Source organism: Phyllobates terribilis, unplaced genomic scaffold (assembly GCF_046119375.1).
Source record: "Phyllobates terribilis strain yellow unplaced genomic scaffold, ASM4611937v1 Scaffold_65__1_contigs__length_7625178, whole genome shotgun sequence".
NCBI lineage: Eukaryota > Metazoa > Chordata > Amphibia > Anura > Dendrobatidae > Phyllobates > Phyllobates terribilis.
Genome location: NW_027362825.1, coordinates 2,468,729 through 2,492,918, shown reverse-complemented (window position 1 = coordinate 2,492,918; position 24,190 = coordinate 2,468,729). Strand labels below are relative to the sequence as shown.

Sequence of the window (24,190 nt, the reverse complement as noted above, 5' to 3'; positions counted from 1 at the left end):
ATGTTGATAAGAAAGTTTCATAAACAGAAAAGTGATAATTAGTAGAAGGTTGCTGAGACAGCTAAAACAAGTTACAATCTAGTTTCTGGGCGTCAGTCCAAATGTCCAGATAAGGGAAGAATAACTTCATCTGTGTCTTACATCGTAGTCTTGGGTGAAGTATAACTCCTATCATCCTCTCAACAGGTATACACACAACATTCACATATACACACATACTATAAAGCATTTACACACTATAAAGTATATACACATAGACACTTTATATAGCATACACAAGTATTCACACAACACTCACTATAAAGCATATACACACATACTATAAAGTATATACACATAGACACAACACTCATACACACAGACACTTTATAAGACATACACAAGTATACACACAACACTCACATACACACATAGAAACGACATACACAAGTATACACACAACACTCACATGTCACACACACAGTATACAAGGACTGTTCCACCACCCGCTGTAGCAGCAGTTCTGCCGGAGCCGTTATCTTGTCACGTGTCATCTTTTCAGAGCGATGTTATGAAAGATACATTGTATCGACTTATACAACTAAGCCCCGCCCACATACCACATAAGGCTCTACAGCTCGTCCTTTCAACCCCATCCCGGCGAGGTCCTGAGCTGTGATTGGCTGAGGGGATACCGCTGCAGGACCAGTAGTAATACTACCAGGAAGCAACTCTCCAAAACACCGTACGATATGGGGGATGTGGACCTGGTGAAGCTGGGAGCTCTCCCAGTGAAGAATGCTCTGACCGGGGAGGTGAGCTGGGGTCTGGTCATAGTGTTCTGGGGTCTTAATACCATTGTTTCCTTATCCTCGCTGTCTAGATCACACCCAGATCCGCAGTCTCAGCTGTGGTAATGAATTAGGGGATTTCATCACTCTCTGCAGTGCCTGGTTATATAGCAATGCTGGTGAGTGATCATTATACATGCTCTGCAGTCATTATGCACATGTCTGCACATTATATACCCTATAGACTAACTATGGGGCTCACCTGATCACCCACATACCAGAAAGTGGGTACAGTCACCCAGAAGTGAGGTACAACTGTGGGGCTGCTTTCAGATTGCTGTGGTCTCCACAATGAGGTGATGGGGCTCCATGCAGCAGTCTGCGGGGGAGTCTATTCTTACCCACCTTCAACTAAGGCCTCATTCAGACCTCCGCTTTTCACATACCTGTTCAATCCGTATTTCACGTTAACCCATTATAGTCTATGGGGCTATTCACACATCTGTAGTTTTTTTTTTCTTTTTGTGGACGGAGTGTCCATGATGAAAAGAATAAGGGACATGTTTGTTTTGGATTCAAATCAATAAATCTGTGAACATAAGGCTACGTTCCCACAATGGGTTTTTGGTGAGGTTTTTTTTTTTTTACGCTGTGTATTTTAACCCCTTTACAGCCTGGGGCGTAATAGTACGCACCACACTATCACCTCCTGTTCAGCGCTGGCTCCGGCGCTGAGCCCACACTGAACCGGGCACATGTCAGCTGATTTATACAGCTAACATGTGCCCGCAACAGCCGCGGGTGGAATCCCGATCCACTCGCGGCTGTCAACATGTTAAATGCCGCTGTCAATCTCTGACAGCGGCATTTAAGGCTGCGTGCCCACTTTGCGTTTTTCAAGCATTTTTACCGCTGAATTTCCGCAGCGAAAACGCTTAAACGCTTGGTAATACGTGCCCAATGGTCCCCAATGATGATCCACATGTGCTGTGCACATGCTGCAGAAATTTCCGCTGCTGATTATCATTGCGGAAAAAATACACAGCATGTCCATTAATTTTGTGGACACGCAGCGTAATTGCCGCCATTGACTTGCATTGAATCGCTTAATATCCGCATGACTACATATGCACATGCGGATATTAAGCTATTCAATGTGCGGATGGTACCCGGGTCTGGAGAAGAGGAGACTCCCCTTCAGACCCGGGTACCATAGTACCTGTTAAAAAAAGAATTTAAAATAAAAAATAAACATACTTACCTTATGATAGCTCCCGGTCTTTTCTCCGCTGCGTCCAGTCTCTTGTACGGCTCTCGGTGGTGGGAAAGGACCCACCATGACATAAGCGGTCACGTGACCTGTCACATGACTAAATGACACCATGAAATGTCCTTTCACACCACTTCCAGACGTACAAGAGATTGGACGCAGCGGAGAAAAGACCGAGGGCCATCAGAAGGTAAGTATAATGTTTTTTCTTTTAATCTTTTTTTAACTATTACTTGGTCACACTATATAAATCCATGCCGGTTGCTAAAATCGCTTGGAAAAGCGCTTGATAACCCGCATGAAGAAATGCATGCAAAAACGCTTGACAAACGCTTCTACCTGGAGGGAAAAACACATGTAAAATCCGCATGCATTTTTCCTGCCAGGTAGATGCGGAAAAAATCTGCAGCATTTCTGCATCATGGGCACTTAGCCTAAGGCTATGTGCCCACGATGCAGAAATGAAGCAGAAAATTTCTGCAGCATTTCTGCATCTCCCTGGCAGAAAAAACGCATGCAGATTGTGCAAACGGCATGGCTTTATATAGTGTGACCGTAAAAATAAAAAAATAAAAGCTATACTTACCTCCGATGCCGCCGCGTGTGCTGTCGCGCTCCTTCCTGGTTCCTTCCTGGCTTGCCGGCATCTCGGGAGACAGCCTGCGGTCACTTGACCGCGACGTCATCTCAGGTCCTGGAAGGAGAAGCGCTGCAGGGGCCGCCGGACAGGTGAATATAAACATTATTTATTATTTTATTCTTTTTTCACAGGTACAATGGTACCCAGGTCTGGATGAGAGTCTCCTCTCCTCCAGAACTGGGTACCATCCGCACATTGAACCGCATATAATCCGCTTGTACAAATGTACAGACACGGATTCTATGCGTCTCAATGCAAGTCAATGGCGGCCCTTCCGCTGCGCTTCCGCAAAATTAATGAACATGCTGCGGATTTATTTGCGCTGCAGAAGCGCTGCGGAAAAATCCGCAGCATTTGCATTGACATTGCGGAATGCCATTGGGAACCATGGGGTGCGGATTACCATGCGTTTTTGATGCGTTTCCGCTGCGGAAATTCCGCAGCATAAACGCATGAAAAACACATCGTGTGCACGCAGCCTAACAGCGCCGCCCCGGAACTGCGTCACTTACCCCACCCATCGGTGACCCCGTCACGTGATCGCGGTTCACTGATGGGTGGGCATGACAACCCTGGGTCTGCAGCAGACCCCAGTGGTTGTCATGTACTGATCGCTATGAGCGCCATCTGGTGGTTGGCGCTCATAGCACAGGAGCATTTCTGCTACATAGAGGTGATCTGCTCATCACCTCTATGTAGCAGAGGCGTACGGACAATTGCTGCTTCTAGTCTCCTATGAGACTATAGAAGCAAGCAAAAAGTGTAAAAATGTTTTTAGAAATATTAAAACAATATAAAAGTTTAAATCACCCCCCTTTTGCCCCATTCAAAATAAAATACTAAAAAAAAAACCACATACACATATTTGGTATCGCAGAGTTCAGAATCGCCCGATCTATCAATATAAAAAAAAGAATTAATCCGATCTGTAAACAGTGTAACGAGAAAAAAATTCCAAACGCCAGAAATACGTTTTTTTTTAAAACATCGGATCTACCCCAAAATGTCAATAAAGCGAACTCTAAAGCGAAATCTCGATCTGCCCATGTGCCGCCTCGGCGCCATTTTATTGAAGTCCTGCACATAAGACACCAGCTCTCACTGTGCACGTGTCGCCCACACAATGATGGCGGCGCAGAATTTCAAAACTGAGTCAGGTCACTGAATAATCAGTGACCTGTACAAGAAGCAGAGGAGGCTTGGGGTGTGGGGGGAGAAGATCCTGCCCCCACGTTACGCCCTGAAGCACACAAGACGTCATTTTCTGAAAACTTCACAAGGTGAGTATTCAGCAGCCACTGAGTGGATCCCTTCATATCAGGTATCAGATTAATCAGCTTCGCTGTGCCATTATAGCCCTGCCTTAATTTAAAGGGCTAAATACTGCTGACAGGTTCTCTTTAACGAGTAGGAGCAGTTTGAATTTGAGATGGTCACTTGGATCAAAAATGTATGAAAATGTAATTCTGCACATTGAAGAGAATCTTATTTTTCCTCTTATTTAAAGGAGTACTCAGAATTTTTTAATTTCTTCCATTGGTAGCTGTTAGGTGTGTATGTCCAATGAGCGCAGTAATATATTCTCAGGTTACCGTTTTCAGCAGCGCACTGATATGACCACATTTGTGTCCTTCTGAACCTCACTTTCTGCTGTATGGAATGGAGGTCACTTTTTGAATTTTCTCAATGTGTAAGGGCTAATGCAGACAACCGTATGATCTGTCCATATAAAATCCAACAAAACATTGTATTACACCCAGACCAATGTTAGTCTATCGAGCTGTTCAATAATTATTTATGCATGCTCTAGTTTGATCTGATATTCACATCGCACTCAGCCATGCAATTCAGTGAGTGCGTGGGAAACATTGGACTGCACTCGGATGACATCTGAGTGCAGTCTGATTTCCGATCACTGACCGAATGGAGAACATTCAGACATTTTTTTTTCTTCATCTTCTCCACTTGTGCTCCGATTCTCTCATCTGAGAGAATCTGAGCACACTGATCGGAGTGTGATTTGCATAATCGGCCCGATGAGAGAATCTACGGCAGTCTGCACCTGCTCTTAGCCTATGAGACACTTAACGAGACCTCATACTGAGTCTCATAGACGTAAATAGAGAAAGCATCCACCGCTCCACACAGAAGATGCAGTATGATCTGATGATTTACAGATGCGGTCACGTGGTACCGGCATGGACCAGAGTGCTGCTGAAAACAGCCAAAGATGGCGACCAGTGAGAATTATTTAAAAAAAAAAAAAAAGCCTTACTTCTAGATTTTTAATTTTATATTTTTGAGCATGATATGCTGCTCGGTGGAGAATTATTGACTGACAGGTACTAGAACATAAATAGAATAGGGCATCACCAAGTGCAAGCGTAGGGAGCTCCACGGTGCATTGCACTGATAGTGGCCCACATTCAGAGCAACGCCAAATTTAAAGGGTGGTCCTAGAAGACCTTGGTTTGTGCGGTATTTATCTGCCTTAGCCACCCTATACAGCAGGAGGCTTACAGGTTTCCCTCCGCTTTTTGCTTTCATGTCTTGGAAGATTTTAATGACTGAAGAAGAGACTGGCTTAGAGTTTATGTAAATGGTAATGTGTCCTGGCACCAAAGTCAGACTGGATGGCATAACAGATACGTAGAAGGGCCAACTGCCCCTAGGGATTTGTGTAACAGCTTTATTTTTAATAGGAACTCGTGTACTAACAGGTCTCCCTAAGGATAGGTTTATGCGATAGTATAAAAAATAGGTCCAAACTTTCATCCAGAAAAGTATGGTGAATTTTTTTTTTCTCTCACTTGTCAGCCTTATACAATCCGATAGATTATATATATATATATATATATATTTTTTTTTTTTGACTGATAACAGTTGTGTGTACGAGCCCTGAGTAGATCAAGACTGCTTGTCTAATACCCAAAGCCCTACCTAGCAGCTCGGGGGGCCTGTAGGGTAGCACTGCCCAGATATGTACCCTGCCTGAAGATTTCTGTGGCGTAGATCCCGTTCTGTGCTGCTTGTAAGTTCTGTGATCCGGAGCATGGACACCGTATCTGCCATTCGGAGGAAGAAAGGTGGTAATCCTAAAAGTTTCTTTTATTAGCTATGCATACAAACTGGTGACAGGTCACCATGCGGACATCTACCCGTTTTGTGTGCTGAGACAGTCCTTGGTCATGATGGGAGGTCATGTATGTCCAGTGTATATGTTACATGTGTATCTCAGATGCAGTGGACATAGGGGAGTCTAACCATGATGAATATACAGATGTCTGGACGCTGCTGATAGTCAGCTGTGGGGATTACATTTGGCATTTTGCACCTTCAGACAGTTGAGTTGCAGTCGCTGTGGAGAGACCACACCAGCGTCCTGTTCTTCCTGAGAAGATTCGGCTGCCAGGTTTGCCGCTGGATGGCAAAAGAAGTTTCCAAGCTGCAAGATTCGTTCGGTGACAACCAAATCCGTCTGATCGGGATTGGACCGGAGAGTTTGGGGCTGGAAGAATTTGTAGATGGTAAATTTTTCACAGGGGGTAAGTGTACATATAGGCAAGTTTGGCTTTTTACAGGCAACATGTTGGTCAAAGACCCCAAGACATGGCAAGGAAGCTGATGTACTGATTTGCATTCACTGACATGGAAAATTATTGGCTGCCTGGTGATAAAGTAAGACTCCTGTAAAAATGAATACACCGTGTTGTGTCTGTCTGGCCAGACTGGACAGAGCATGATATGAAATAACCAATTGTGACTGACACCCTCCCTGTGCCATATTTCGCCCCTCAAGGTATATATTATATATTGGCTGGAGTTTTCCTTTACATTCTTCCACTATTAGTATCAATGGCATCAATCAAGCTTCTGTAATGTCAAAAAACATCTCTATGATCTTGTCTTATTAAGCTTTACATTTTAAATACAGTTATATGAAAATGTTTGGGCACCCCTATTAATCTTAAGCTTAATGTTTTATAAAAAGTGGTGTTTTTGCACCAGCTATTTCAGTTTGATATATGTAATAACTGTTGGACACAGTAATGTTTCTGCCTTGAAATGAGGTTTATTGTACTAACAGAAAATGTGCAATCTGCATTCAAACAAAATTTGACAGGTGCATAAGTATGGGCACCCTTATCATTTTCTTGTTTTAAATACTCCTACCTACTTTTTACTGACGTACTAAAGCACTTTTTTTGGTTTTGTAACCTCATTGAGATTTGAACTTTATAGCCCGATGTATGCAATCATGAGAAAAGCTACTTAAAGTGACCACTTGCAAGTTGTTCTCCTGTCTCAGAGATTTAACCTGTCAGTTTCCACTGTGAGGAACATAGTAAGGAAATGGAAGAACACAGGGACAGTTCTTGTTAAGGCCAGAAGTGGCAGGCCAAGAAAAACATCAGCAAAGCAGAGAAGAAGAATGGTGAGATCAGTCAAGGACAATCCTCAGACCACCTCCAGAGAGCTGCAGCATCAACTTGCTGCAGATGGTGTCACTGTGCATCGGTCAACTATACAACGCACTTTGCACAAGGAGAAGCTGTATGGGAGAGTGATGCGAAAGAAGCCGTTTCTGCAAGCACGCCACAAACAGAGTCGGCTGAGGTATGCAAAAGCACATTTGGAGAAGCCAATTTCTTTTTGGAAGAAGGTCCTGTGCACTCATGAAACCAAGATTGAGTTGTTTGGTCATACAAAAAGGCGTTATGCATGGCGGCAAAAAAACACAGCATTCCAAGAAAAACACTTGCTACCCACAGTAAAATTTGGTGGAGGTTCCATCATGCTTTGGGGCTGTGTGGCCAATGCCGGCAACGGGAATCTTGTTAAAGTTGAGGGACGCATGGATTCCACTCAGTATCAGCAGATTCTTAACAATAATGTTCAAGAACCAGTGATAAAGTTGAAGTTACTTAGGGGATGGATCTTTCAGCAAGACAATGATCCAAAACACCGCTCCAAATCTACTCAGGCATTCATGCAGAGGAACAATTACAATGTTCTGGAGTGGCCATCCCAGTCCCCAGACCTGAATATCATTGAACATCTGTGGGATCATTTGAAGAGGGCTGTCCATGCTCGGTGACCATCAAACTTAACTGAACTGGAATTGTTTTGTAAAGAGGAATGGTCAAAAATACCTTCATCCAGGATCCAGGAACTTATAAAAAGCTACAGGAAGCGATTAGAGGCTGTTATTTTTGCAAAAGGAGGATCTACTAAATATTAATGTCACTTTTCTGGTGAGGTGCCCATACTTATGCACCTGTCAAATTTTGTTTAAATGCAGATTGCACATTTTCTGTTAGTACAATAAACCTCATTTCAAGGCAGAAACATTACTGTGTCCAACAGTTATTACATAGTTCAAACTGAAATAGCTGTTGCAAAAACACCACTTTTTATAAAACATTAAGCTTAAGACTGATAGGGGTGCCCAACCTTTTTCATATAACTGTAGCTGCTCTTGTCTAAGAATAGGTGCTATATTATCAGATGTTGGAGCAAAGATCTGGTTAGGAGTCACTACTGCAGATCATTTTCACAATCTTCTCATTTACAAGCCCATAACAACTTGTTTGGCAGTTAATAAAATATGTTTTTCCCCTTCTCCCATGACAGCACCACCTGAGAGAGGGTATCCGCCCACCAAGGACAGGAACCTACTGAATAAAAAGGCGGTACCTCTCCTCCGCTTCAGTTTTGGTTCCTGTCCCTTATGGGAGCCTCACCAGGTGGTACCTCACGCACCTGGATTATGGACGGTGCGGCCTGGAGGCCGTGGAAGCAGCAGATGGTCCCTGTTCCCAGCCCATCTGGCTGCTGCCCGGGTCTGCATGTGGGGAGGAGGTGCTGCTTTTTGGATTCCTCCCCGCGTGCGCCGGTGACTGCGGCCGGGTCTGCGCCTCGCAAAGCGAGCTGAGCGCGCCGGCCGGCAGGTCTTCCAGGTCTGCGCACGTGGGGGTCGCGTCGCATCCTGTGACGGAGCGCGCCGGAAGTCCGAGCTGCGCATGTGCGGGTGGGAAGCTGTCATCCCGCTGCAAGCGCGCTGGGTGCCGCTAGGCTGCGCACGCGCAGAAAGGAGCGGATCTGCAGTGTAGCGCGCCAGCTGGCTAAATTTAAAAAAAAAAAAGGGAAATTGAATTGAGCACGCTGCCGGAAGGGGAGGAGCCTAAAGGAGGTGGAGCCCTACTGCTTTTAAGGATGGGGAGCAATCAGAGATGGCGGTGTCTGCATCCCCGCCATGATGAATGAGGAGCCGCAGTCACCTGGGCAGCAGCTGTCTCCGCCACAGGAGGTACAGCAGCAGCCACATCCATCAAAGCAGCGCAAGCAGCTTAAGCAAGTGGACTGGTGGACATGTCCGGTCAACCTATCTTTGGGGGTTCCTTGGACCTTCCAGGTGTCGGATACAATTACAACAGACACAAGTGCAGAAGGTTGGGGAGCTCACCTAAGGGATCGTTCTGTACAAGGCCTCTGGTCGGACAGCGAGACAAGTCTCTCTTCCAACATGAAAGAGCTGTTGGCAGCCAGAAACGCTCTAAAAGAATTCAGTTCTGTTCTTCATGGTCCTCACATCAGGATAATGTCAGACAACAAATCAACAGTCGCCTACATCAATCATCAGGGGGGTACCAGGTCTCTCCCTCTGATGTTAGTAGCAGATCAGATCTTCAGGTTTGCCGAGAGTCGGCTGGTTACGCTCTCGGCACTGCATATAAAAGGGGAAGAGAACATAAAGGCCGATTTCTTGAGTCGTCACATCTTGAAACAAGGACAGTGGGAGTTGAATCCAGCCGTTTTTCAGCAGATTGTGGGTTGGTGGGGACAGCCCCAGATAGATCTATTTGCAAACAGACACAATCGGAAGACCGAAACCTTTTGCTCCCTGAATCCAAAAGAGGGGGCGTTTGCGGTGGACGCGCTGCAGATTCCGTGGGATTTTACTCTAGCTTATGCCTTTCCCCCTTTAGTACTGATCCCTACTATCCTGAGGAAGATCTGAGAGGAACGGGCGAGTGTTATATTGATCGCCCCGTTCTGGCCCAAGAGACCATGGTTCACTTGGATGAAGAGAATGTCCCAAGCAGATCCATGGGTTCTTCCGGACATCCCGGATCTCCTCAGGCAGGGCCCAGTCTGTCATCCCCAAAGAGCGGGCCTGCATTTGATGACCTGGATTTTGAGAGGTCGCTATTGACGCAAAGGGGGTTTTCTCCGGATCTTGTTACTACCCTTCTGGCAAGTAGAAAGCCGATAACAACTAGAATCTATGGTAGAACCTGGGCTAAGTTCTTGTCTACCTCAGGTCAGTCCGCCAAAGGGAGGATTCCTATTGAGGCCATACTAGAATTCCTCCAGAAGGGGTTAAACATGGGACTAGCCACCAGTACTCTTAAGGTACAGGTATCAGCTCTGGGGGCACTGTATAATTATGACTTGGCAGCAAATAGATGGATCATTAGATTTATTAAAGCTTGTCATAGATCCAGACCTATTCCAATTCCAAGAATGCCTCCTTGAGACCTTAATTTAGTTCTGGAAGCATTAACCAAACCTCCCTTCGAGCCCTTAGAGAAGGTTTCAGAAAAAATCTTAACTTTAAAGACTGCTCTACTGGTAGCCCTGACATCAGCTCGTAGAGTGAGTGACTTACACGCACTATCCGTTAACTATCCATTCACTCAAGTATGTACGGATAGAGTAATCTTAAAACCAGACCCGGCCTATCTTCCAAAGGTAGCCTCCAAGTTCCATAGGGCACAGGTAATCACTCTCCCTTCCTTTTATCCTAATCCTAGGGATTCTGAGGAACATAAGCTTCACACCTTAGATGTTAGGAGAGTGTTAGTCCAGTATTTGGAAGTGACAAAAGCCTGGAGAAATAGTGACGCCTTATTTATATCCTTTCAGGGGGCTAGGAAAGGACTTAAGGTTACAAGAGGGACCATAGCTAGATGGGTCAGGGATACTATTACCTTAGCCTACTCTTGTAGCAATCTGCCGGTTCCAGAGAACCTGAAGGCCCATTCCACCAGAGCGGTCCCTGCTTCCTGGGCTGAGAAGGCGGATGTGCCCATCGACATCATATGTAAGGTGGCAACTTGGTCATCCCCCGCTACATTTTACAGACATTACCGTCTTGACCTTTCCTCTTCTACTGATCTGTCCTTTGGTAGAAGGGTGTTGCAAGCGGTGATCCCTCCCTCTGGTATTTGATCTCTATAAATCTCTCAGGTGGTGCTGTCATCGGAGAAGGGGAAAAGATCCTAGTTACTTACCGGTAACGGGATTTTACAGAGCCCATGACAGCACCCTATTAATTCCCTCCCCTTTATCACTATGGTGTGCACTTTTTAAGGTGTTTAGTACAAATATTGAGGTGGTGGTTATGTATTAACCTGTCTTCGGAGGCCCTCTCATGCTCTGAAACAAAACTGATGCGGAGGAGAGGTACCGCTTTTTTATTCAGTAGGTTCCTGTCCTTGGTGGGCGGATACCCTCTCTCAGGTGGTGCTGTCATGGGCTCTGTAAAATCCCGTTACCGGTAAGTAACTAGGATCTTTACTGTTTACGCTGGTCTGTATCCCCCTTACTTAAAGGGGTTGTCCAGGACTAAGTTTTTAGGCTCACAGTAAAAAAAAAACAGTGACCACTACAGTGGCATATAAAAGTTTGGGCTCCCCTGGTCAAAATTACTGTTATTGTGAACAGTTAACAGTTGAGCAAGTTGAAGATGAAATTATTTATAAAAGGCCTAAAGTTCTTTCAATAAGGTTAACGCCCCCTGGAAGAAGCGTGGCGAAACGGCGCCGTCGGGGTGCAGCACCGCTTAGCGTGGGACACTGGTTTCGTTTACTTCGGCTGTAAGTAGTTCCATCTAATGGCTTATCCTTATTTATATTTGTCTCGGTGGTAATGGTCTGGTTTAACACTATCTATTATGCCCAATGGGGAATATCTGGGGACCTGGACTTACTAATGGGCACGGTCTGATAGGGATCTAGTCAAGACATGATTGCTGCGAGCATGGTCACTTTATGAGGTACCGCTCAGGCACCTATTCAAGGCTACTGACACAGTCACTTTACTGCATTGACACTTTATTGCATTGACACTTTGAGATAGCTTTGAATAACATATTGAATCTTTGATTGGAGGAAGCCTAGCCCTAGTATCACCTGTTCCATTTTGATACAATTGTATTGGATAATCTGTCATACAGCCCGTTGTGTTGTAACCCACTTGCATAAGCCCAGGTGCTGATTTATTAATCAATTTTCCTGTTTAATTTTATTCATTTTGTGTACATTTTAATTATTATTGAATAAAAATGTAGATATTTTATCGCTTATCTTGTGTCTGGACTCCTATGTACTCCTTGGTATTGCCTCTAAGGAGATTTGTGTAGTATATAGATAATTTGGGAGTGACTATGCTAATACAGTGACTTATGATTGTGGTTCTAAAGTTAAGAAGACAGATTTCCTTTCTATTTTAGGCAAAAAAAATAAAAGTTAAAAAAATATATTATATGTGTGTGTGTGTGTATATACATACATACAGAGGATACGGAAAGTATTCAGATCCCTTTAAATTTTTCACTCTTTGTTTCATTGCAGCCATTTGGTAAATCTAAAAAGTTCATTTTTTTTCTCATTAAAGTACACTCTGCACCCCATCTTGACTGAAAAAAAAGCAGAAATGCAGAAATTTTTGCAAATTTACTAAAAAAGAAAAACTGAAATATCACATGGTCATAAGTATTCAGACCCTTTGCTCAGACACTCATATTTAAGTCACATGCTGTCTATTTCCTTGTAATCCTCCTTGAGATGGTTCTACTCCTTCATTGGAGTCCAGATGTGTTTAATTAAACTGATAGGACTTGATTTGGAAAGGCACACACCTGTCTATATAAGACCTCACAGCTCACAGTGCATGTCAGACCAAATGAGAATCATAAGCTCAAAGGAACCGCCCAAGGAGCTCAGAGACAGAATTGTGGCAAGGCACAGATCTGGCCAAGGTTACAAAAGAATTACTGCATTACTCAAGGTTCCTAAGAGCACAGTGGCCTCCATAATCCTTAAATGGAAGAAGTTTGGGACTACAGAAGTCTTCCTAGACCCGGCTGTCCAGCCAAACTGAGCAATCGTGGGAGAAGAGCTATGGTGAGAGAGGTAAAGAAGAACCCCCAATATCACTGTGGCTGAGCTCCGAAGATGCAGAAGGGAGATGGGAGAAATTTCCACATAGTCAACTATTACTGCAGCCCTCCACCAGTCGGGCCTTTATGGCAGAGTGGACCGACGGAAGCCTCTCCTCAGAGAAAGACATATGAAAGCCTGCATAGTTTGCTCAAAAACACACGAAGGACTCCCAGACTATGAGAAATAAGATTCTCTGGTCTTATGAGACGAAGATAGAACTTTTAGTGATAATTTTAAGCGGTATGTGTGGAGAAAACCAGGCACTGCTCATCACCTGCCCAATACAATCCCAACAGTGAAACATGGTGGTGGCAGCATCATGCTATGAGGGTGTTTTTCAGCTGCAGGGACAGGATGACTGGTTGCAATTGAAGGAAACATGAATGCGGCCAAGTATAGAGATATCCTGGATTCAAACCTCTTCCAGAGTGCTCTGGACCTCAGACTTGGCCGAAGGTTCACCTTCCAACAAGACAATGATCCTAAGCACACAGCTAAATAACAAAGGAGTGGCTTCAGAACAACTCTGTGACCATTCTTGACTAGCCCAGCCAGAACTCTGACCTAAACCCAATTGAGCATCTCTGGAGAGACCTGAAAATGGCTGTCCACCAACGTTCATCATCCAACCTGACAGAACTGGAGAGGATCTTCAAGGAAGAATGGCAGAGGATCCCCAAATCCAGGTGTGAAAAACTTGTTGCATCATTCCCAAGAAGACTCATGGCTGTACTAGCTCAAAAGGGTGCTTCTACTCAATACTGAGCAAAGGGTCTGAATACTTATGACCATGTGATATTTCAGTTTTTCTTTTTCAATAAATTTGCAAAAATTTCTACATTTCTGTTTTTTTCAGTCAAGATGGGGTGCAGAGGGTACTTTAATGAGAAAAAAATGAACTTTTTAGAATTTACCAAATGGCTGCAATGAAACAAAGAGTGAAAAATGTAAAGGGGTTTGAATGCTTTCCGTACCCAGTGTGTGTGTGTGTGTTTGTGTGTGTGTGTGTGTGTGTGTGTGTGTGTATATATATGTACTAGATGGTGGCCCGATTCGAACACATCGGGTATTCTAGAATATGTATGCGGCCGACCGGGCGCAATCAGCAGAGCGTTGTTTAAATTTGGCACCAAAATCGCTGATTGGTCGCAATCAGCGAGATTGGTGCCAAATTTAAACAACGCTCTGCTGATTGGCCGCGGCCGCCCGCGACCAATCAGCAGAGCGTTGTTTAAATTTGGTGCCAATCAGCGAACCGTATTACTGAGGACTGGGCAGTGGAGCCGTCCCTCCCTTCACACATGCCGTCGGGAGATCAGCGGCCCAAGCCGCTGATCTCCTGACGGTAGCCGCATGGAGGTTAGTGGCGCCGCCCGTCGGGGTACTTGTGCTGCCAGCAGCGGGGAGATGAGCGGCTAACGGCCGCCATCTTTTTCTGAAATCCTGCATCGCTGATTGGCCGCGGCCGGACCAATCAGCTTCACGGGATTTCCTGGACAGACAGACAGAGACAGACTGGATAAGACGATTATATTTATTAGATATCTCTTGCTTAACTGTACACAATAACAGTAATTTTGACCAGGGGTGCCCAAACTTTTACACGCCACTGTGCCTGCCGGCGAATCAGCTGCTCCACATCAACAGAGCAGCTTTTCTTCCAGGCTACTTTTTCGAAGGGGTGTGATTGCTGAAAAAAAAAATAGTCCTAGATAACCCCTTAAGTGCTGTAAGAATGCACACAGTAGTTTTGCCCACAGAACATAAGATACTGCATTGTTTTAAGGGGAATCTGCATAAACAGCACCTATGTCTTGCAGACTGTACGTGAAATAAAATGATCAGAAAATAAGATTTCCCACAATCCTGTGATGTTATTGTTATCCCCCTTAATAAAGGAAGGAATGGTTAATAACATATTTTATTGAGAAGTAGCTAATTATGCAATGTCATGACATGATGCATCCAAGGAGGAGCTTCAGCCTGTGGTGGGCATATGATATAAGTCGTCCTTGAATTACTCCAGGTTTTGCGCAATAGGTTTATGGCTTTTTGCACAACCCTGATTGCCATTCCCTTATCTTGTTAATGTACATCATGCCTTGTAAACTCAACAGCACTCGGCTGCCTTTTATTCTCTGTAGTTTTCCGGCTTTTGATGTTGTGTAACTACAAATCTCTGCTTTATTTCAGAATTATATCTGGATGAATCCAAGCAGAGCTACAAGGAGCTGGGATTCAAGAGGTCGGTGTCTGAAAAGTCCATAAAGTTGGGCTACGACCGATGGTTATATTAGACAACCTTGTGTCCTAGCCTAAGCAGAGGTGGGCTAATTCGTAGTTTTCGTTTAAAGGAAACTTGTCCCCAAGTTTTCCAAATATAAAGTACAGGAAAAGGGGAAATCCAGCATTCGAATCTTCGTATAAAAGTACTATTTTATTTAAAAGCACGCAGATGTGTATGGTCATATCCAATAAATTAGTCCCAAAAAAACATGAATAAGGGGGGAATTATTCACTGGTAAAAGCGATTCAAACTGAAGTTCCTAATCATTGCAGTGATGACAGCCCTTGTGACAGGTACCCTTTTAAAGCCATGTGTTTCTGTTTTATGCTATTAAAAAAAACAACAAAAAAAACGTACATACATATAAATAAATCTTTTTTTAGGGTATGTGCACATGATGCAGAAATGCTCAGGATTTTTTCCTGAGCGTTTCTGCATCTCTCTGGCAGGAAAAAACGCATGCGGATTGTACATGCGGTTTCCTGCCAGGGACATGCGGAAATGAAGCGGTCTTCACTTTCATTTCCGCATGCGGGTTGACAAGCGCTTCCCAAGCGATTTTAGCATCACTTGGAAAGTGCTTGTCAACTTCACACTATATAAATCCATGCAACCGGCATGGATTTATATAGTGTGTGATGTCAAAAAATAAAAAATAAATCTATACGTTACCCTCTGATGGCCCCCGGTGTCCTGCTTCATCGGTCCCGGCTGCCGGCAGTGAAGACTGTAGGACCTTCCGACGTCAGCGTCACGTGACCCGTCACATGACTCTGACGTCAGCGAAGGTCCTTCTTCATTCAACCGCGAAGTGCCCGGGAAGCCGTCAGGACGCAGCGCGGGCCGTCAGGAGGTGAGAATATATATATTTTTTATTTTATTCTTTTTTTTTAATGGTACCTGGGTCTGGATGAGAGTCCTCTCATCCACACCCGGGTACCATCCGCACATTAGACCGCATGAAAAGCGCATCAACATATACAATGATGCGGATTCCATGCGGTCTAATGCAAGTCAATGGCGGCAAAAGAGCAGCGTTTCCGCAAAATTAATTGACATGCTGCGGATTTTTGACCGCAGCGTTTACGCTGCGGAAAAATCCGCATCATGGGCACAGCACATGCGGATTTCCATTGGGGAACATTGCTGCCCTTCTACCATGCGTTTTTCATGCGTTTCCGCGGCGTTTACGCAACTGCAAAAACGCCGCAGAAACGCATGAAAAACGCATCGTGTGAACTCAGCCTTAAAATACCCGTGGCCACATAAACTTCTGCTAGGAGCACTATATTAGGGAATCTTTTTCTATGCAATATACTGAGGGTTCACTTATGTTTATTTCTCATTGTAGGTATAATGCTCTTTCTATAGTTCCTGCAGCTCTTGGGAAAAAGGTTCGAGATATTGTCACCAAGGTGAGAATATACTTATGCAGAAAATATATACAGTATAGACCAAAAGTTTGGAAACACCTTCTCATTTAAAGATTTTTCTGTATTTTCTTGACTATGGAAATTGTACATTCACACTGAAGGCATCAAAACGATGAATTAACACATGTGGAATTATATACTTAACAAAAAAGTGTGAAGCAACTGAAAATATGTCTTATATTCTAGGTTCTTCAAAGTAGACACCTTTTGCTTTGACTGCTTTGCACACTCTTGGCATTCTCTTGATGAGTTCAAGAGGTAGTCACCGGAAATGGTCTTCCAACAATCTTGAAGGAGTTCCCGGAGATGCTTAGCACTTGTTGGCCCTTTTGCCTTCACTCTGCGGTCCAGCTCACCCCAAACCATCTCGATTGGGTTCAGGTCTGGTGACTGTGGAGGCCAGGTCATCTGGTATAGCACCCCATCACTCTCCTTCTTGGACAAGTAGCCCTTACACAGCCTGGAGGTGTGTTTGGGGTCATTGTCCTGTTGAAAAATAAATGATGGTCCAACTAAACGCAAACCGGATGGAATAGCATGCCGCTGCAAGACGCTGTGGTAGCCATGCTGGTTCAGTATGCCTTCAATTTTGAATAAATTCCCAACAGTGTCACCAGCAAAGCACCCCCACACCATCACACCTCCTCCATGCTTCACGGTGGGAACCAGGCATGTAGTGTCTATCCATTCACCTTTTCTGCGTTGCACAAAGACACGGTGGTTTGAACCAAAGATCTCAAATTTGGAATCATCAGACCAAAGCACAGATTTCCACTGGTCTAATGTCCATTCCTTGTGTTCTTTATCCCAAACAAGTCTCTTCTGCTTGTTGCCTGTCCTTAGCAGTGGTTTCCTAGCAGCTATTTTACCATGAAGGCCTGCTGCACAAAGTCTCCTCTTAACAGTTGTTGAAGAGATGTGTCTGCTGCTAGAACTCTGTGTGGCATTGACCTGGTCTCTAATCTGAGCTGCTGTTAACCTGAGATTTCTGATGCTGGTGACTCGGATAAACTTATCCTCAGAAGCAGAGGTGACTCTTGGTCTTCCTTTCCTGAGGCGGTCCTCGTGTGAGCCAGTTTCTTTGTAGCGCTTGATGGTTTTTGCAACTGCCCTTGGGGACACTTTCAAAGTTTTCCCAATTTTTCGCACTGACTGACCTTCATTTCTTAAAGTAATGATGGCCACTCGTTTTTCTTTACTTAGCTGCTTTTTTCTTGCCATAATACAAATTCTAACAGTCTATTCAGTAGGACTATCGGTTGTGTATCCACCTGACTTCTGCACAACACAACTGATGGTCCCAACCCCATTTATAAGGCAAGAAATCCCACTTATTAAACCTGACAGGGCACACCTGTGAAGTGAAAACCATTTCCGGTGACTACCTCTTGAAGCTCATCAAGAGAATGCCAAGAGTGTGCAAAGCAGTCATCAAAGCAAAAGGTGGCTACTTTGAAGAACCTAGAATATAAGACATATTTTCAGTTGTTTCACACTTTCTTGTTAAGTATATAATTCCTCATGTGTTAATTCATTGTATTGATGCCTTCAGTGTGAATGTACAATTTTCATAGTCATGAAAATACAGAAAAATCTTTAAATGAGAAGGTGTGTCCAAACTTTTGGTCTGTACTGTATTTGTCAAGCATTTTTGCATGCATTTCTGCATGCGGGTTATCAAGAGCTTTTCCAAGCGATTTTAGCATCACTTGGAAAGTGCTTGACAACTTGTTCACACTATATAAATCCATGCAACCGGCATGGATTTATAGTAGTGTGACCAAGTTAGTTAAAAAAAAAGAATAAAAATGGTAAAAAATTTTATACTTGCCTTTCGATGTCCTCCCAGTGTTTTCTCCCCTCTGTCCAGTGTCTTGGGCGGCTCGCGGTGTTGTGAAGGACCTGCGGTGGCGTCATTGAGTCATGTGTCAGGTCACATGACTCAATGGCATCATGGCAGGTCCTTCACAACACCGCGACCCATACAGCAGACCAGACAGAGGGGAGAAAACACCGGGAGGACATCAGAAGGTAAGTATAATCTTTATTTTTTATTTTAAATTCTTTTTTTAACAGGTTCTATGGTACCTGGGTCTGGATGAGAGTCTCCTCTCCTCCAGACCTGGGTACCATCCGCACATTGAAACGCATAATATCCGTGTGTGCAAATGTACTAACACGGATATTATACGTTTCAATGCAAGTCAATGGCAGCAATTACGCTGCTTGTCCGCAAAATTAATGGACATGCTGCGTATTTTTCCGCAATGATAATCCGCAGCGGAAATTTCCGCAGCATGTGCCCAGCACATGCGGATTATCATTGGGGACCATGGAGCACGTATTACCAAGTGTTTTTTAAGCGTTTTCACTGCGGAAATTCTGCAGCAAAAACACTTGAAAAACACATAGTGGGCACGCAGCCATAAGGTGTCCATATCCCCAAGCGCTCACATTATTAAATAGGATAAGCAATTCTGCACAAGAATTTGCTCAGGATACAGGGTGTTAGCAAAGGATTAGAAACAGATTAGATGATGTGTACACAGCGCACACTTAACAAGTAAAGCTAAACATGATTAGAGTGCAAATAGTGTACCAAGGTAGAGTGGATAATGTAACAATAATACAGGCTAATTACCATATCATTACAGTCACAGGTCAAAATGAACAGCTTCACATCCTAGGCCAACCTTGATCTTTATTTAAAAAAAATAAAAAAAGGTCCAATTGAGGAAGTTTTTCCTTCTCAAATATAACCATGAACCTTGTCATATGGAAACTGACTTGGGGCTCTTTCACACATCAGTATTTCCGGTACGTGTGCTGAGTTTCCACACGTACCGGAGACACTGGCACATGTAGACCCATTCAAATCTGTGGGTCTGTGCACATGTCAGTGTGTTTCCACAAACCATGTGTCTGTGTGCTCCACAAGCTCACATGTCCGTTTTTTGAACGACAGCACGGATAACACGGATCCATTCAAGTCAATGGGTCCGTGTAAACACGTGCCTAACACGGATGCCATCATTGTGACACGTACCGGCGCATGGGAATCAGTGTACAGTTAGCCCTGTTCCCAAGTGCCGGGTGCTGAATTCTGTACTCTTCATGGTTTCCTGCCGGCGCTGCGATCAGCACCAGCAGGGACAATGAGAGTAGTAGGGTCTGCTCCCGCAGTGTCCACCTGTAAAAATAAAATTAAAAATCCTTATACTCACCTGTCCTAAGTGTTCCCGTGTATGCTGTAATCCATGCAACTCATCAGTAGAGGAGACGGGCAGAATGTGCGGGTCCTGGAGCTGTGCTTAGTGAGAGACGGACATTGCTCCTGAGCTCAGCAGAGCTCTGGGGCCCGCTCACGACAGCGGCTCATTCTCCTCGGCCTCAGCGGTCGTATGGATTACAGCCAGGGACACTTAGGACAAGTGAGTATAAGGATTTTGTATTTTATTCTTATTTTTACAGGTGGACACTTCGGGAGCAGAATACTACTCTCCATTGTGTCCCTGCTGGTGCCGATCACAGTGCCTGCGGGGGACAATAATGAGGGCAGTGTTCAGCACCCTGCATTTGGGAATAGCACTAACTGTACACTGATTCCCAAGCGCCGGTACGTGTGCTCTTGATGCGGCACACGGTTGCCACACGTGTGACACACACGGACATGGATATCTCCACTACCGGAAATATACGGACAGACATGTGAAACTAGCATTAAAGTAGTTGTCCTACAAACAAAGTAAATTTTAAGTAATAGATCTTAGAATAAAATATTTGGAATATGTTATGTAAGAGCTGTAGAAAGCATATGGCCTAATTTAAATATGTAATAACAAAGGTTAAAAGCCTTGAATAATACAGATCATAAAGTCTAATGCAAACAAGTGCCCCCCCACTCCCAAACACAGTAAGATACCTCCACAGTGAATTCCTCCATATTATGGTGACCCCATCACAGTATGATTGCTCACACAGAGTAATGGGCCCCGCATAGCGCTCTGTACGGAGTAATGGGCCCTGCATAGCTGGCCCCACATGATCCTCTGTAGAGTATAATAGGCCCCACATTAAACAAAAAAAAATACTCCCTTCTCCTCATTCCACTTCCCCCTGCTCCAGTCTCTGCAGTGCATCTTCTGATCCTTTGCACTGCTTGGAACAGTGGGTGCGTTGTAATGACATCATCGCGCCCGCTGCGCTGAAACGTCAGATGTAGAGGGAGAATGATGGGAGAGGGAGCGTCAGCAGAAACTCCTTCCATCATTGCTTTCAATTTTGTCGGCATCTAGGATGCTGATACAGTTGAAAGTGCGATGCCGGGCGGGTGGCCTGCCTGGCGTTGTGGGCTAAATATAGTTGCCCTGCTGACCAGAGTTTGAGATATGTGCCATAGAGTATAAATCCCTGTACATTGTGAGCCCTGGTGGGCAGGGTCCTCGCTCCTCCTGTACCAGCCTCCGGCTTGTATTGTTCAAAATTTACTGTAATTGTTTGTGCTACTGTATGTATATCCCTTTCACATGTAAAGCTCCATGGAATGAATGGCGCTATAATAATAATGAGTTTTTCTTGACAGATGATAGTGTTTACCTAAGTTAGACTTTATTTCAATTACCTTACATTTTACAGGCAAATGCAGATGGGGTGCAAGGAAGCTTCAGTGGAGATCTCCTGCAGAGTGGGGGGATGTTGATTGTCACTAAAGGTAAAAGGATTTTATATGAATTGTTCACAAATTAGAATTGTAAGACTTTATCTAAAACAACCACAAAATGGCAGGATGGAGCTTATCAGGCGAAGATAGTGAGGAAGAAGGGTAAAACCTGTCATAAACCCATAGAGCTGGGGGTCCACAGCGTGTGGCTCCCCAACTCTTATGAAACTACAGCTCAGTATGTTTTAATAGGAGATATCCATCACTGCTATTTTTTTTTATTATTTAGCTGAAATTAAACTGTTTAACTTGCTCTATCCCCCTTTTTTGTTTTTTTGTTTTTTTTTTTTTACAAGGAGGAGAAAAAGTTTTGCTTCATTTTGTACAAGATTCCCCTGGGGACCACATTTCTCTAGAAACCTTAGTGAAAACTCTGGGAATTTCTGCAAATGTGACTGAAGGACAGCGCCCTCAGGTAACTCATATGGAGCAGGACCTGTTAGTGGACTGCTCTATTCTACCTTTTTCTACTCCCCTTACTTTAAAGTGAATTTTCGCCTTTTACTTCCATATAATTTCTAGCTTCAAGATTAATTTAATCTACAAGACTATCCCTACAGCACGGGGTGCTCTGAAACAGAGCTCCAAATCTTCTACAATAGGTTGATTTGAAGTTGATGTATTAAGACTGACTTTGTGCATTAAAGTTTTTAATGAAGGGCTCGCTGGTGTACGTTGTGCCAATTCATTAAAGGGGTTATCCAGGACTATTTTTAAAAATTTTTTTAGTACAGGCCTAAGAACTAACAGGTAAGTAGTTGCGCCGATCTCTGCCGACACAGACCGCTTCTGCAGGAAATTCTACTGCTTCCGCTCTGCTCTGTTGACAGGGCGTGACTGCCAATTTCATGCTGACTGACAGCCGGCTCCCCGCTGCCTAACTGCAGGGAGCTAGGTGTCAGTCATTATGACATTGGCAGTCACACTCCATCAACTCTTAAGTGGAGCAGCTGAATCACTGGCATGAGCGGTTAGTGGCCGCTCTGAGCCGGCGCCGTGTACGAGTAGAAGAGGCAGGTAGTTTCCTCTGGTAGTAATTACCTGCCTGTTAGTTTTGAAACTCATATTAAAAAATAAAATAGTCTGGTATAACCCCTTAAAAGGTGCACGCCACTTAATGAATTTGGAGCATCTCCTCTGTGGCCTGCACCTCGCCAGGAAAGCTTCATCCAGTCTCGGTCTGGATTGGCATTTCTGGCTTAAAAATGTCAGCACTTTTTGTGAATTTGATGGGTGGGCATAGCCATGCCCAGTGCCACACCAGCTGCGGCCATTTTGGCAGAGCTACTTTAATGTGACTTCTCCTGCGTGGACTTCAAGTCATTAATTCTGTCTTAGATTCTGTATAAAATATTCATTTTGATGCGGTCTCTAGAAGAAGTGAATTATAGTGCGTGTGTAGCCATTTTGACATCACCTTCTTGTTTCTCCCCACAGTGTAATGATGATGTGTGCACATACTGAATGAAGAATCCTTTCCCGTTTCTTATGGGAGTTGCATCGTGTCTCTACTTATCATATTTCTTGCACTGACTGGAATCTTCATTGCTTGAAATCCCACTTCTGACAAGAGGGGTCTCACACTATTCTAATGGGCCATAACATGAAGGGAGGGTCCCCTTTGTCACTAAAAAACGTTTTCATTGTAAACTCTAATGAAACAAACTGTAACTCCCTAATTGTATTTGTTTTTATTCATTGCTGTTTTACAAGATCTCTGCTTGCTGTTAGCAAATGGAAATCTTATTCCTTAAAGGGGAACTATCATGTTTTCTCCAGAGCAGCTCACAGCTCTGCAGTTTCTGTGCTTTCTTGTTGCTTGGGGGAGGGGTGGGTGCTCCATGTTGAGTGACAGTTCTAGCCAGGGTCTTCGTCCTGCTACAACACATTAATGCTCTGTCAGTGTTTGTTCTTCCTCTTTACTCTTATCACTATATTTGCACTTAGACATAAGGTGCATTTGAACAATTACAGTGGTGGCTAAAAGTATTGGCACCCCTGCAATTCTGTCAGATAATACTCAGTTTCTTCCTGAAAATGATTGCAATCACAAGTTCTTTGGTATTATTATCTTCATTTAATTTGTCTTCAATGAAAAAACACAAAAAGAATTGTCCTAAAGCCAAATTGGATACAATTCCACACCAAACCTAAAAAAGGGGGTGGACAAAAGTATTGGCACTGTTTGAAAAATCATGTGATGCTTCTGTAATTCGTGTAATTAACAGCACCTGTAACTTACCTGTGGAACCTAACAGGTGTTGGCAATAACTAAATCATACTTGCTGCCAGTTAACATGGATTAAAGTTGACTCAACCTCTGTCCTGTGTCCTTGTGTGTACCACATTGAGCATGGAGAAAAGAAAGAAGACCAAAGAACTGTCTGAGGACTTGAGAAACCAAATTGTGAGGAAGCATGAGCAATCTCAAGGCTACAAGTCCATCTCCAAAGACCTGAATGTTCCTGTGTCTTCTGTGCGCAGTATCATCAAGAAGTTTAAAGCCCAAGGCACTGTGGCTAACCTCCCTAGATGTGGACGGAAAAGAAAAATTGACGAGAGATTTCAACGCAAGATTGTGCGGATGGTCGATAAAGAACCTCGACTAACATCCAAACAAGTTCAAGCTGCCCTGCAGTCCGAGGGTACAACAGTGACCACCCGTACTATCCGTCGGCGTCTGAATGAAAAGGGACTGTATGGTAGGATACCCAGGAAGACCCCACTTCTTACCCCGAGACATAAAAAAGCCAGGCTGGAGTTTTCCAAAACTTACCTGAGAAAGCCTAAAACGTTTTGGAAGATTGTTCTCTGGTCAGATGAGACAAAAGTAGAGCTTTT

At 44.0% G+C, this 24,190-nt stretch overlaps 1 protein-coding gene across 1 annotated transcript; it reads left to right on the top strand.

Moving 5' to 3' along the window:
• Positions 1–670: 670 nt before the first annotated feature.
• Positions 671–22,897, top strand: LOC141193184 (prostamide/prostaglandin F synthase-like). The gene is made up of 7 exons (XM_073662112.1): positions 671–794; positions 6,021–6,225; positions 15,103–15,154; positions 16,548–16,611; positions 21,265–21,340; positions 21,646–21,764; positions 22,787–22,897. Exons 1-7 carry the CDS (start codon positions 732–734, stop codon positions 22,811–22,813), a joined length of 606 nt encoding a protein of 201 aa, XP_073518213.1. The 5' UTR covers positions 671–731; the 3' UTR covers positions 22,814–22,897.
• The last annotated feature ends 1,293 nt before the right edge of the window (positions 22,898–24,190 follow it).